Below are 15,074 nucleotides of genomic sequence, written 5' to 3'. Positions count from 1 at the left end.
CCATCTTCCATCTCATTATTCCTGACATCTGATGCTCATCTACTGAATTATTTACGCTTCCGGATCTTCTGCTCTTACATTAGACCAATATGTTTTTGTGGTTTTATTGATGATATTTCAGTGCAGTCATTTATGTGAATAAGGATCCGGATCTCTGTGTCTCAGTCGAACATCGACTATGTGTAATCTCTTATACAGCGATCATGTCTAGCATCACACCCTGTAACCACACACCTGGAGGGATGGGCCCCTCAGCTGTGGCCCCCAGCTCCTTCCTGCCCTATTGTCATATGTGTTTGTTATAGTGTGTAACACTGGTACACAATGCTGCTGATGTGTTATTACAGACAGCTGTGTCTTTCTTCAATTAAGTTTATTGTTTTACTTTATTACTTGGATTAAGCGTGATGTGTGGCCCTTTCGAAGGTTAGAGAGCCCCCAGTGTGGCCCCTGCGGAGGATCAAGTTGCCCATCACTGATATAAACGTCCTACAGTCACCCTTAGGGCTCAGCATACGGCATCTTCTGGTTTTCTAGTGAGAAAACTTAAGTATTATGAAGACACTGAAACCCTGAGAACCAGACCAGGGATATACTGACAGACATGTACAACAACTGTGCAACCAATCAGGTGCAAAATGTCATTTTCTAGTGCAATGTAAAAAATAAAACAAAACATCGGCTTAGATGCAAGAACAACTTTTTCCATTGCACCCGTTATCAGAAATGTCCTCGTGATTTACCCGTGTTCCCAATTGTCAATTAAAGTGCTGGTAAACCTGAGATAAAATATCTGATAACACACACAAATATGTATATTGTATGGTATGGAGATATTTTGGATCGCGTACACGTTTGATATTCAGCTAAGTGTAAGCTATTGTTCTCCGATATCAGCGATTTGAGCCAGAGAGCGGCCGACTTGCAGAGACAAACACAGAACGTCCAACATACATCATGTTATCTAAAATATCTTCTTACAAATTCCTGGAAATGTTACATACATGTCTGTGACTGTTATTGGTATAATAACTTCTGGTGTAGTGGGTTCTTTAATGTAACTTAAATAAAAAAAAATTATATAAAGAGAAACATTCAAACAAATCTGTTTGGTCTATTAAAAAAATAAGAATAAAAAATAAATAAAATTCTATACGATGTTATGAACTTGGTGCCTGCTTTATATTTAGAGATTTATTGGACACATTTTTTGCGATCCTCACTCATAGGAGGGTGCTGGGGTGTTGGTGCTTTTCAGGTCTATGATCAGAGATTCTTTCGTTCTGGTCTCTATGAGCCACAGATATTCTGCATAAATCACAGACTACACAAGATGAGATCTATAGTTTATAAAAGACGTATGATGGGAAAATCGAGGTCTCTGTACAACATTACTCTACTCAATTCCACTTAAGCAAACATAGATATCACCATATTGGATTTATTTTTAAGTTTTGTTCCTTCCAGAATTCATCCTCACACTCTGCAAAATAATCACATCAAGCGGAAATGCTGAACGATATAACAAGACATCTAGAGATCATGAATGACACGCTGTAAACACACCATTAATAGACTACAGCAGATCCTTAGAGCGGTCCCTGCTAGTTCACTACGGTATTATGACACAGGACAGATGGGATCACTTGTTACCACATCAAACAACCATTTTCTGACACTTCTCCCATAAATGGATTGTTGTAATCAGTTTGTACAAGATGTTAATTACTAACAGAGCATTTAGTTACTAATCTGCACTGACTAAAGGGACCAGACACTTCTCATTATCATTATCTAACTGCTCTGGACAGATGACAGCTAAAATGGTTCAGCACAAACTTGCTCCTAAATTCAAGATAAACTAAAAACATTCTATAATATCTACATTATATCAGAGCTTAATCTACTGTTCTCAGCCCTGGTCTGCAGAATGAGGCTCCTTGCACTGTTCCTTTCAGCGGAATCACTGCCCAGAAATCAGATCTGCGTAGGAAAATCTCCCTCCCAATATTAACTCAAATACATTCAGTTACAACTTGTATCATTCTGTGCTCTTTAGTCATGTATTTGTACCATCAATCAGAGCTGTATATATGGGACACGTCTGCTCTGTGTATATATACGCAGAGGTCAGAGCTTAATAAACTAATATCCTGGTTATATAACTACACAGCTAAAAGGCACAGAAGTAAGGCAGGAAGAAGACGCTGAAGTGTTATATGGAAATGTGATTCTTTATGGGCTATAAGACAAGGTTCTAATAATAATAATAATAATAATAATAATACAAATACACTCAGGATTATTACAACATTTTATTGTTTCATGTCCTGTCCCTGCATTTACGGTTATTATTGCCTCTTTGGCAGAGCTGGGCTCGTACGGAGATGATAGGAAAGATATTTTAGGTCTGGATGACCAGCTCCAGATTTGGGGTGCAGCATTCTGTGCTCCGTCATACAACGACCCCTCCGTTAGAGGGTACACGGTGACCACACAGAGAATATAATATAATAAGGCACAGTGTAAGTCCTTAAAATGCTACAAAAGTCCAGGTCCCAATAAACAAGGGCCCGAGGCACCAGTGGTGAGTGGGGTGTTACATTCCCTGAGTGCCTTACTGCAAAGAACCATGAAGAGGTCAGATCAGGGCAGGGAGAGTTGTCAGCATCGCTTCCTAATGTGCAGCTTATCTCATCCCCGGACATATAGGAAGATCAGGATATTGCACAGTCCTAGGAGTACCCACACCGCCTCCGCTGTATAGGGCAGGGATAATCATCACGTCCTAGAGGTAGGAATACGTAGAGCCATCCCTTTGTGGATGGGGAGTACATTTCAAATAAATAAAATTCTTGTGGCCCATATTAGTGCTGCTGCTTGAAAATTGTTTGGCGCTCTCGTTTTTTGGGGTCCCATGACCTTGAGTCCACTGTAGTGTCTAAAACTAAACAGCCCTACAAGCTATTGTCCACGTCTCCTAAAGCAGCATCAGGAGGAAAGCCACCAAGGACCACAAAAGTGTGTGGCCCCTAGATGGCCCTGTGGCTCTTGCATTGTTTCGTGGACTCCTTGCTGTTTCACAGCTGCCTCCATACCAGTCCACATAACACTGACAACGGAACTGTAAACGTAGAAGGTGAATGTCCTCTGTGGATAACCGGCCCTCCGCCCAGAGGGGAACGGTTGAGTTGGGCCCACGTACAATTCGGAAATTGGCTGGGTTGAGGTGTAAGAACGCATCAGTGTTGTTCTCCTGCCGCAGGCAACGGCCATTCCCACTGCACAACGTCTGACCGCACAGCTCCGCCGCCGTAGTCACGTTCACAATGTATTTACCCAAATCCTCCTCCAAGTAGGTCTTAATCTTCTGACAGGTGTCCTGGGGAGAGCACAGCCATATTAGTAACCTTATATGTCCTGATTATTCCACACTCTACCCTATAACTGGACTGTCTACTACATCAACATACAGACAGGAGAAGACAAACTAAAGCACTGATGTTAGAATACGGAGTACAGGAAGGAAGAGAATAGACAGTGCTATCTGCTAGTACATGGAGTATAGGAGAAGGATGAGAAGCTTTATCTACACAATATACAGTATAGTAAATGTAAAGGGAGATCATTATGTTCTTCTACAAGGAGTACATGATATTAGGTTAAATTAAAGAACAACACTGGTTTTAAACCTCCCCACGAGGTTTGTTTTGTGGATCTCCTCCATTAATCCCAGGACTGGGCTATGAGGAGAACCACTGAACAAGCCCAGACTCTGTAGCCTTAGGACAGGTCACGGACCTAGAACAATGAGGACAGGAGGAGGGAGAAGACACAGGAGGGGTCACACTCACCCTGTTCTTAGTGTAGTCTGCATCCCCCCAAAATATTGCACCTGCTGCCCCCTGTGCAGCGCTCTCTCCGATGGTGGAGATTAAATCCACCTGGAGAAAAAAAAAAAAATGAGTCATCATTAATTATAATATACAGCTTATAAAGTGTGCCGGAAGCAGCCATATTGTGCTAAACCAATATTCAGCCTCACATTCATTAGCAGTTAGTGACATCACAGAGGCACGAGGCACAAGGCACAAGGCACAAAGAGCCTAATGCCTCAGAGAGGTCACGAGTTCCTGATGAATTGAACGGCTGCATTTTTAGGAATATTTTTTCTGACTTTGAAATATCTGCCCCCAGTGTGCTGGGGACACGTTAATGTTCTGCAGACCCCAACAACACAGATACACTGAGAGGAGAGAGAAAGTACTATTGGGACCAGGTTTAATCAGGATCATACGACTATTTATGGCCGGTTTGTGGTCACTAAGGAGTAACAATGTTTTATTAGATGGAATCTCTGACCCAGCACAGATCTAACAGATATAATGACTCCAGTACTATACGGAATCCAGGATCTCCTGCTCTGCTTGTAACTGAACAGCCAAACAAGTGTTATTCTGTTTCCATCTCTGCATTGTGTTCTACTAAAGGTTTTATCTGGTCAGTAGATCTCACACAGGAAGGTTACATTATAATACACTGTATTACACAGTACTGGAGAGCACATTTTCTAGACAATATGTGACATTATTCCTCACACACCAGAGCCAGATAAGCAGAGGGTTAAGCAGTAAGTTTAGGCTCCGCTAATGATCGACGTACAGAAAGTCCCGTTTGATTCATTCCATTCCTGCCTCTATCAAAACATTTAGGCCCACGTTTTGTGGGTGGTGAGCGGCTGGATTCCTGACAAGGGTTGGGTCTCACATCGCTTTTGGTTTCAGAGATTATTTGTAGATCCTTATGCAGCTACAATATTTAATGGTTTTACCCCATGAGGTCCCTCATTCTGAGTCCAGGGGTGTCAAGCCACGAACCCCCCCCCCCGTTATCACCAAGATAATGGCTGCCAAACCCGTTATTTTCTCTCCTCCTCGCGTTACTTTCTGGAGAACTTGCACAGGAGATTCTGTGTTAGATTATTACTATTTATGTATATAGCACCAACATATTCTGTAACACTGTACAATCAGGTGACGGATGTGGCCCCGATCAGATCCCAATGCAAGTTATCCAGGCAACGATGCCTGGAGAGAGGGATGCTGGGGGGGACTCTATGAATTATATTTGGTAATATGGGGTTCCAAGAATGGCAAAAAGAAAAAGAACAAAACATACTTGGTATCAGGCATAAAATAAAATTATTTGCTGTAAACTTCTTACCTGGGAGAGGAGATCCATATTTTTAATGTAGGTAGGGCGCGTATAGACAAAGACAGGGACGGAGTAGTCTTTGTGATGTTTGTATGCTATTCTCAAGGCTTCTTTCACCCGGTAGTGCACAAACTTGCGCCCATTTGCGGAGGACTTCAGAGAAGGGTCCAGGTAAATGGACGGGTAAAGTGCGGTGCTCTCCTCCCATAACCACGACAGCTGGTCGTTCCGTGACATTTCTACATCAGGACATCTCCCAGTATAGCTGTCCCGGTTGGTCAGATAGTCATGGTTGTAGCAGTCTGGGAACAGGTAATAGCCCCACAGCTGGCGGGGGCCGTAGTTCTTGGCGTAGTGTAACGTTTTTTCCATGAACTCACGGGCAGAGTTCTCAAACTCGTACTGCGCTTGTTTTTTCACATTCTCTGTCATCCAGTCGGGATGGCGCAAGGACACCAACTGCTGTGAGGCCTGTCTGTACACATCTTTGCCCTTCCAGTTCCTTATCCAAATCGGACGCCACTCTTCCCAGTCAATGACTGCCAGGCCAACTCTGTTGAGGTCTCGTATATACCGATCAATATCGCCCTGCAGGTTGCTCAGGTGGGCTCTTAGGCTGGTGTTCTGCGGCACTCCACCATTGATGGAAGCATTCCGCTCATCGTAATAAGGATAGAGCCCTAGGCGCTCTTTGTAGAAGATTGTAAGGCTCTGGTTCACAAAGCCCTGATTGGGCGACGCACTGAGGTCAAAGAGCCGCAAGTCAAAAGGCACATCGAATCGGGGTGGGCAGTCCTGTGTGGGCGCATTCCAAGCCACCATGAACGGACGAGAGCTGAAAACAGGGCGAGCGGTGGGCTTCTCCATCGTGTTGCTGGACGGCTGGCCATCGGCCAATACAAGGATGAGACACCACAGAAGGTAGGTGATTGTGAGGTGGGCAGGCATTATGATAAAGGGGGCTGAGATTGGAAAGACCTACAGAGGACGAGAGAGGGGAAACATGGTCTAAATGTAGATGCAAAATCCCAACAACCCTACTTTATATATACACCTGGAATATAGATTTCTCAATATTTTGTCACTTTTCCTTTTGAGTAAGAAAAATCTTTGTAAAAAATAAAATACTTAAAATAATGGGTATATTGTTTAAAATTTTAGAACAGATTTACAATAATAATTATGTCTGACCACAGGGGACACAGACAGGATGGGGCCACTCACCACATACAAGAGCCAAACTCACACAAATTGCAGAATAGACAAAGGGAAGTCTGTTGCTAACTACAACCCCCACCCTCCTCAGCCAGAGGGTGAGGGCTGTAGCAAAACATTAACCGATCAGGAAAAGGATGGGCCAGTCTGCATCTAACAATGCCCTATTTGTCTGGGCTCCATGACACAAGGGCTGAACGATCTTATTATTACGATATTATATATTATTATCCCACAGGTGGATGGTCCGTGCTCAGCCCAAGCTGAATCACAATCGGCAGAGGACACGTATGGGAAGATATCGGTTATTTGTCAACCAGATGCTGAAAATTATCCACTCTAAATAAAATCATGTAAGTATCAGCCATGCTGTTCATTTATGGCACAAACTGATACCAATATTGGGCCAATTTGCTGATACCAGTGTGTGTTTGGCCGTCACCTGGCACGGGAGAGACATGTGCCCAGGATAACGCTGATCGCAGATGTCCCACCATCAGCAGGGGGTCTGTATCAGTCGGACTAGTCAATGATTGGCAATGGCTTTAAAAGGGCGGGTTACAGAGAATCCTGATGGACAATTTATTAGATATTTAATGATTATTACCAATATGTCAGATACAGATCACATACATTGTTATCGGGGATCGTGGCCTGTATAGGCCCAATATCAGCTGCGATATAGCAGCGTATGGGGCTGGTATAACTCAGCACAGTGATTGGTCTACAGCCAGCTGTATCACTTCATGCAAGATAAACGTTTAGTGCAATCGAACAGCAAAGATCCCCCACAAATATCACAGTGGTAAATAAGAAAGATCTCTTCTTATGTCCCGACGGTGGCAGAGGATTGTGTACTCACAGCGTACAGGGGCCCCTGGTCTCATTACAAACTGCCTTGTTGGTACTTACACAACAAAATAATAACTGAAGAGACACCGTATTAGATAATGTGTGGCACATATTACACAGACGCCAGCGTGTTCCCACCTGTCACTGGCCTGGGGAACAATGTGAAAGTGGGAAAACTAAACTAAAATAAGATGTCATTAAACGTTTCAACCTGCCTGTGACTGCTACGTTGTAACACAGGGCTGTAATTATGGCTGTGTGAGGGCCGGAGGCAATTGTACAGCTGAATTATTCATAAGGGGTAACCCCTCTGACAAGACGTTCGTGTATTGTGTACTCTCCCAACATATCACATGACTTACGTGTCCTATTTTGCTTTAGATTGTACACTTATGTAATAATCCTCCATATTACACAGGCCTACACAATACTTTGTACATACTGGATAATAACGTCACAGTATCTACATCACTTAACAGAAGATTTTTGCAGTAATAAATTCTGCTTAGCTGTAATAAGTTTAAAATACACAAATGATGTCAATATAATGTACAAACTCCAGTATAGAATATGTGTATAAATGGTGGGTTCTGATCTCATCCTTTCCATGTATGTACTCATGTATTATAAGGAATTATGCACCCGCATTGTTTTACATATTAGAAGTCACCTCAGAGATCTGTGATGTATGAAACCTTTATATGATCACAGAACGCCTCAGTGACAGAATACCCTTATAAATTACACATATTACACAAATTAACATAAATCCAGTTTAGCAGAATAAAGATAAGGAAAAAGCTTTATTATTAATCTTTACATTGAATTACAAGGCATAACTAATGATGTTTATGTTCTTGTACATAAGATATAATATGGTGATAAATCATTATTCTGCACTAGGTAATACTCAGCCCTTTCTTCCTCTGTACAGTTATATATAGTAAAAGGGAGAAGGTTCTATTAAAGAACATACAATACAAACTGCAGTATCTCTCTCAGCCAGCAGGGGACATTGTGAGGTTTGTGCTGATCACACTCTGCTTCTGTCTAAATATACTGAGTATTATAATATAACCCATCATCATCATCATCATCAGCTAGTTATATAGCGCCACTAATGCCACAGCGCTGTACAGAGAACTCACTCACATGGGAGTTTACAATCTCAATTCCTTAACACACACAGACCGAGAGAGACTAAGGCCAATTTAATAGCAGCCAATTAAACTACTAGTATGTTTTTGGAGTGTGGGAGGAAACCAGAGTGCCCGAAGGAAACCCACGCAAACACGGGGAGAACATACAAATTCCGCACAGATAAGGCAATGGTCGGGAATCGAACTCAGAACCCCAGTGCTGTGAGGTGCTAACCACTGAGCCACCGTGCTGCCCACATATTCAGTTACTTTATCTGATTATAAACATATACTACACTTATCCTAATATTTCTTACCAAAAGCAGACAGGATTCCTTGGTTACTTTTCCATAAATGGTGTTTCCAGCACTGGGATTCCCAGGAAAATGCCTGAAGATTTGACATTTGGATTATTTTTGACCGAAAGCTCAGAGTTTATATCAAATGGTCATTAGTAACTTATCACTAAAGCTGAGGCCTTTATACACGGACATATCCTATGTGTACACAGCAGATCACTGCACTGCCTGGTACTAGGAGAAATAATGTCTCTTTTTTCATTACTTCTTATATTTATCTTTCTTGGAAATAATGTGATTCCCTGACAGACGCTGAATACAGGGAACGGCTGCACCTCTGACTGTCCATAGCAGATGCCATCCCCCACTCTACTGACTCCCCCCTGGGGTCTGTCTCTTGTTCTCCTGAGGTCTCTTTGTCTGGCACATCTCTTGTTTATCCCACTTAGTCTAGACTCCAGGCACCTGCAGCTCCTCCATCCTCCCTGAGTTTCTGCAGAGACTTCTCATCCATTCACCCTCCTGTCTGTATTATACAGTGTTTGTATTCAGCAACTGCCGAGAGCCAGGACATAGACCTGTGCTGGTATCCACAAGTGATTCTCACACCGAATAGATTGTAAGCTCATATGGGCAAGGCCATATTTACCTTCTGTTTTCTGTCCCTGTATGTTGGTATTCCATCAATGTGCAGCACCGAGTAATATGTTGGTGCCGTATAAATAACAGATAATAATAATGTACTGGTAATAGGATTAGCACTAACACATTTGTAATGTTACCCTGACATGTCTGGTACAGTAATTCCTGGATTTACAGAGTATAATATGTCCTCTTTCCAGCTCCAAAGAAGAGTATTAGATATGATGTGACCTTTCTTCCAAGTGCCTCCTCCCCCATCCCTTCTGTCTTTCTAATCATCCCAGGGGAGCGATAACGTCTGTCTTTGTCCCTGTCTCAATCTCACTCACCCTACATTACAAACTCCATAATCTACTCTGTGTTATGCTCTCTCCATTACCACTGTCGCCCAATCACCCTCTCCTATATCCACCCACTGACCCTCTCCTATGCCAGTTCACTAGAGAAACATTACATGTTATTATTTAACGCCCCCTTTTACAGAATACCACATTTCCACCTGTCACCTGTGCATTACTTACAAATTTTTAATCTCTTTTTTTGGAGGACTTTGCTTTGCACTATCCCTTTCCCCACCACACAGGGCCATCTTAACAACATTATGGGCCCCCGGGCAAAGCAGTGCACCAGGGCCCCTAGATATAGATATAGATATATAGATGGATACAGATACAGATATAGATATATAGAAATAGATAGATGTACTTGCTCAGTGACCCTTGTAGGTTTTTTTCTTTTGCAGGATTATTTCTCATTAAGAGCCGTGCCTATGGGGCCCCCGGGCAGCTGCCCATCGTACCCAATGGAAATGATGGCCCTGCCACCACACCTTAGGAGCGCTACTCCCTAATTGTATTAACTATTATACCCACTGCCACCCACTAACCCTACTCTCAATTACTACCCACTGCCACCCACTCACCCTCTCCTGTACTCACCCACACATTCTATCTCAATTACTAACCTCTCTCCATTTTCACCCACTATCCCTACTCTCAATTACCACCCAGTGTCACCCACCTACCCTCTCTAATATACTAATCCACCACCTTATGTATTAACAGTTATATAGCTCCTACATATTACGCAGCACTTTACATAGAATGTTTAATGATTCAAATCAGTCCCTGCCTCAGAGGAGCTTACAGTCTAAACTCTGTACCCCACAAACACTGCAGCTCCTTTGAGCAGGGTCATCTTACCTTCTGTTTCATAAGATTGTATATTATGATCTCATCAATGTACAGTGCTTCAGATCATCATCATTTATTTATATAGCGCCAGCAAATTCTGTGGCACTTTACAATTGGGAACAAACAGTAATAAAACAATACTGGGTAATACAGATAGAGGTGATTACACTCTATGGGATAAATAAGAGACAATAATAAAGGATAATAATATTAAATAATATTCAGTGTCACCTACACAACCTCTCACCATGATTGACGAGTTTGAATAATGTGGTTTTGTGTGTGGGGAATGTGTGATTGTGGTGTCTGGAAGTGATTCCGTGGTCTGTCTGTATTATATATAATTATCTCGTGTCCTGTGACAGGGCCTATAACTGCTCAGTACATTAAGGGAAACAGAAGTTTCTAGATTGTAAGCTCTTGTGGCCACTCCGCTCTGATTATGCATTATTCACTCCTGCGCGTGATGAGTGTACAGGAACATGTGTGACTGTGTGTAACATACATGTATCTGAACCCCCAAAATAAATATCACAGACAAGTTTGTGCTGTAAGTCTCCACGCAAAGACTTGAAAGAAAGTTTGAAAGTTGAGTCCACACTCACCCCCGGGCAGCAGTCTCCCCGCCCCCTAAGTCTCCAGGCCGGGAAGCCGAGCGCTCAGTGTTCTGTGCCCTGATACATTGTATCACTCTCCCGAATCCCTGTCCCGGGCCTTTCATTCACATAAAGAGACCTATCCGGCCGGAACCATCGCCCCGCCCAGCACAGGGGCGGCACAGACTACAGCTCTCATCCCCTGCAATGGCTCAGCGAGCCGGACACCCCTCGGAGTTGTACAGTCCACTATCAGAGGGGCGGGGCCGAGGATTAAAGAGACAGCTGATTGCCGGAGGAGGTGAGTGGGGCTTGTAGAGTGTCAGGGCAACATGTATATATATATATATATATATATACATATATATATATATATATACATATATATATATATATATATATATATATACATATATATATATATATATATATATATACATATATATATATACATAGATAATTATATATATACATATATATAGGTGATATATATAGAGATATAAATAGATATCTATATATATAACTATAGTAATGCCTTAGTTGTTCGCAATCTTATCTGTGCTAATCAGATTGCCCACAATTTCTTCTGACAGCTACAGATCTGATTGCTGTGTGGTTGGATCTTTATGGTTGGATTGTTTCCCAGTTATATTCAGTTGCACTGATTATATCACTGGCAGTCTGCTGATTTGTTCTCAGAATAATGCTTCTGTGTGTGGGTACCAGTCACCTACCCATTGTGGATGTAGCCAGCCTATAAATCAGTAGGGATTAGTGACATCACATAGTGCCTCATGCCTCGATGATGTCACTGGTTTCTAGTGAATACAGAGGCTACATACTGATAATTATTTCATCAGCCCACAAAAATATTTGCACCCACAAATAGTAGCTGATGGGTCACTAATCTGAATTTATAACAGTTTTATGGATTTTTAAGTTATTTTATGCCACTTCCTGATTTAAAAAGAGATTTGAGATCTACAGTGTCAGCATTCAGCTCCTGTGGTATCAGTCCTGATCAATGACACTAAGGAGCATTAAATAGGCACAATAACATATTATGCATTCATTTAATATGAATGATTTGTTTCTTCAGTTAGTTTGGGGAAGGGGACATTGCTCTTTGTCCAGTACACCTGTGTAAATCATCCTCAGTTTAGGTTTATTTACTTACAATTTGCTCCTCAGCATGAAGTCACAGTGAACCAGAGGAGACTTCCCAGTAGTGTTACTTCCAGCTAGCCTGGTATTCAGGGATGGAGAACAGGAGCTTTGGGGCTTGGGAAAGTCAAACAGGATCTCTGGGAAGCTGATCAGGAGCTTTGGGATTTGGGATGAGGAGTTCTGGGGTTTGGGGATCAGGATCAGGATTTCTGGGGTACTAGGAAGCAACATAGGAATTCTGGGGTATTGTGAAGTGACACATGCACTCTGGGCTTTGGGGATCAAGTGATCTGGGGTTCCTGGGAGTGGCAGATACAATGTAATCTTGTTATCATGTAGTAGAGTTGCATATATGTCAAACATTCCAGTAACAATTAATTAGAAAGCTGCACACAGGGATGAAGACTGTAGGAGAGATGCTCCAGGGAATTACAGACTACAGCTGTTACCATAGAGTCAGTCATCAGGCCCCAGAAACAATCAATACATGATGGACTATGTGCCTTAATGGAATCTACAGTTTTCAGTTCTGCAGCAAAAACCTGATGAAAGAATCTTTTCTGTGTCAGCTGCCTGCGGCCAAGTCCTAGTGCACAATTGTGGAGTGATCGTCTCCCAGCAGAGTGCCAGGACCAGTGTACATGTTACACTGAGATTTAATGGTGGGAACCAGCGTATGTCCCAGAGACAGAACAGCCTGCGGGGGACAGAAGGTTTCCTCTGTCAGCGGCTCGGAAGTGATAAACCCTTTGTGCCAGTTTCCCAGGTGTGTCAGGGAGTAACGTTCCTCTGGTCACTTAGTATCTGTTACCCTGACAGCTGTACTCACTGGCAGGATCTGTCCAAACACGTCTGTATAATGTGTGGAATTCCCAGTCACTGTGACCTGTGAACTCTCTGCCATCTGTCTGCTTCCCAGAGACAAGTGTCATACAGACGGGGGACGCTGGCACAAACAAAGGGCACATTGTGGCACCAAGCAGGGACCTGTGGCAGTGACAGAGAGCTACAGACTGTCAGTGTGACCCATGCGTGTGGGCCCTGTACGTTTCATCCTCCTTAGGAAGAGCACGTCTGCGTTATTTGTCCACTTTCTATTTAATATTACGGTACTAGAAAAATAAAATATACCGGTATTCTGATTTAGAAAATGTAAAGACTCATACACAGCGGCCCTGGGAGACGCTGGTTGAAAGTGTCTGTTTAACAGAGCGCTGATGAATGCACCACATCAGGGGCAAACACAGGATTTGTAGAGAGGGGTTTCCATGCTACGCGGCCAGTGGGCGTGGCCAGCATGCATGGGGGCGTGACTATAATTTTAGACAGTGCTTGGCTGCTCTCCAACTCTTCCTATCCCAATCATATACACGGGGCAAGCGACCTCAAGCATACAGTGCCCCATGTTGGGAGGGGGTTTCCAAACACTAGGAAACCCCCCCTCGGTTTGCCTATGCACATTGCCACCCTGTACTATGTACTTACCGAGCGCTGCCACAGACCTCAGCTGTATTATACGCAGTGATGGCGCTTCTGAATGTGCAACTGAAACGAAACAACGCTTGTCAGGAAGTCTCTGTACAGATACATTTACTTATATTGTTTCTTACACTATCAACATCAAAGTGTGTTTACTAGGATGTAAGAATAGAAGTAACCCCCCATGTGCAAGGGCTGACCCCCCCCCCCAAGTAATTACTGACCCTCCTGGTACCACAATGAACATTGGGACCCAGTACACATATAATAATAAAGATATTCTAATAAACACAGACGTTCAATACAATAAACCATCATTTGCATTATTACAATGAACACTTGGGGGGGCTCAGTGCGCTGTAGACAGATTACATAGGGGAGCAGGGTTCATATAAATGTATAACCTTCACCACGACGATGGACCCAACATATATCTGACGCTGTCGGCTCCAAGTTACACAATATGAAGACATTACAGCAGGGACAGAGGAGGGTGAGATGTAACTTCCTGTAATATAGACGAGGTTCTATCTATTTCCTCTTCTGATAGACATACAAAGTATATTATTAACCTGTATTTGGCCTGGAAGTGACTAATTTGAATTCTCATTTTGCAGCATATTTACCCATTTACACTAATTCTCGCAGCTAGCTGCGTTCTTCATCGACGCGTGAGCCGAGTGATCAGCCTATAAGAGTCGTCAGCTTCCTGCAACATTTTCCCTGATCCGTCCTGGAAGTGTTTAAATTCTGAAGTTATAGATGTGGAAGACGCCACTTGTGACATTTACGCTGCGCGCAGAAATGTCGCAGTCTGAAGTGCGCTCATGGCAGAAGCAGGATTCTCTACAATGGTTCAGGTCCATTAAAGTAAATATCACACAATGAGGATACTGAGACCATTTAAAGGTACATTTAATTGTGGGATATTTTTTACACCTAAAAAGACTTATATGCGCATTGATCTATTATTATCAGCATTATTATTAATATATATTTATATAGCACCAGCTTACTCTGTAGGTCCATCTCTCCATAAAACAAGAGGTAACTCTCCCCTTACAGAGACCCCTCTGTCAGAGCTACATCTGAGGTCTGCTAAGTCTGAACTTCACCATCTGACCTACCAGACGTTATTGAACTACAATTCCCATCATGCTCTAGAACTCATAGTCTAGGTGCAGGATCCTGGGACTTGTGGGGGCTCCGTATGTGTACAGAAGATTTGGTGTTATCATCTTGCCCTTTCCTAAAGTGGGGTCTAGCAGTAACTCAGGT

General features: G+C 42.8%; 1 protein-coding gene across 4 annotated transcripts in view; it reads right to left on the bottom strand.

Moving 5' to 3' along the window:
• Nucleotides 1–2,300: 2,300 nt before the first annotated feature.
• LOC142099905 (hyaluronidase-2-like) overlaps nt 2,301–15,074 on the bottom strand; it is a 16,780-nt gene continuing 4,006 nt past the window's right edge. Inside the window, exons 1-5 of one of the 4 annotated variants that reach the window (XM_075183858.1) lie at nt 11,160–11,290; nt 8,738–8,810; nt 5,224–6,192; nt 3,855–3,944; nt 2,301–3,382 (exon numbers count right to left, since the gene is read on the bottom strand). In XM_075183858.1, the coding sequence (XP_075039959.1) occupies nt 2,981–3,382; nt 3,855–3,944; nt 5,224–6,192; nt 8,738–8,810; nt 11,160–11,275 (1,650 nt within the window). In that variant the 5' untranslated portion in view covers nt 11,276–11,290 and the 3' untranslated portion in view covers nt 2,301–2,980. Of the gene's footprint in view, nt 3,383–3,854; nt 3,945–5,223; nt 6,193–8,737; nt 8,811–11,159; nt 11,291–15,074 lie in introns of those variants that run through there. The other 3 variants (XM_075183861.1, XM_075183860.1, XM_075183859.1) reach the window with 3 other exon arrangements.

This window comes from Mixophyes fleayi, chromosome 8 (genome assembly GCF_038048845.1).
Source record: "Mixophyes fleayi isolate aMixFle1 chromosome 8, aMixFle1.hap1, whole genome shotgun sequence".
Taxonomy (NCBI): Eukaryota; Metazoa; Chordata; class Amphibia; order Anura; family Limnodynastidae; genus Mixophyes; species Mixophyes fleayi.
This window is presented reverse-complemented; position numbering and strand designations above follow the sequence as displayed.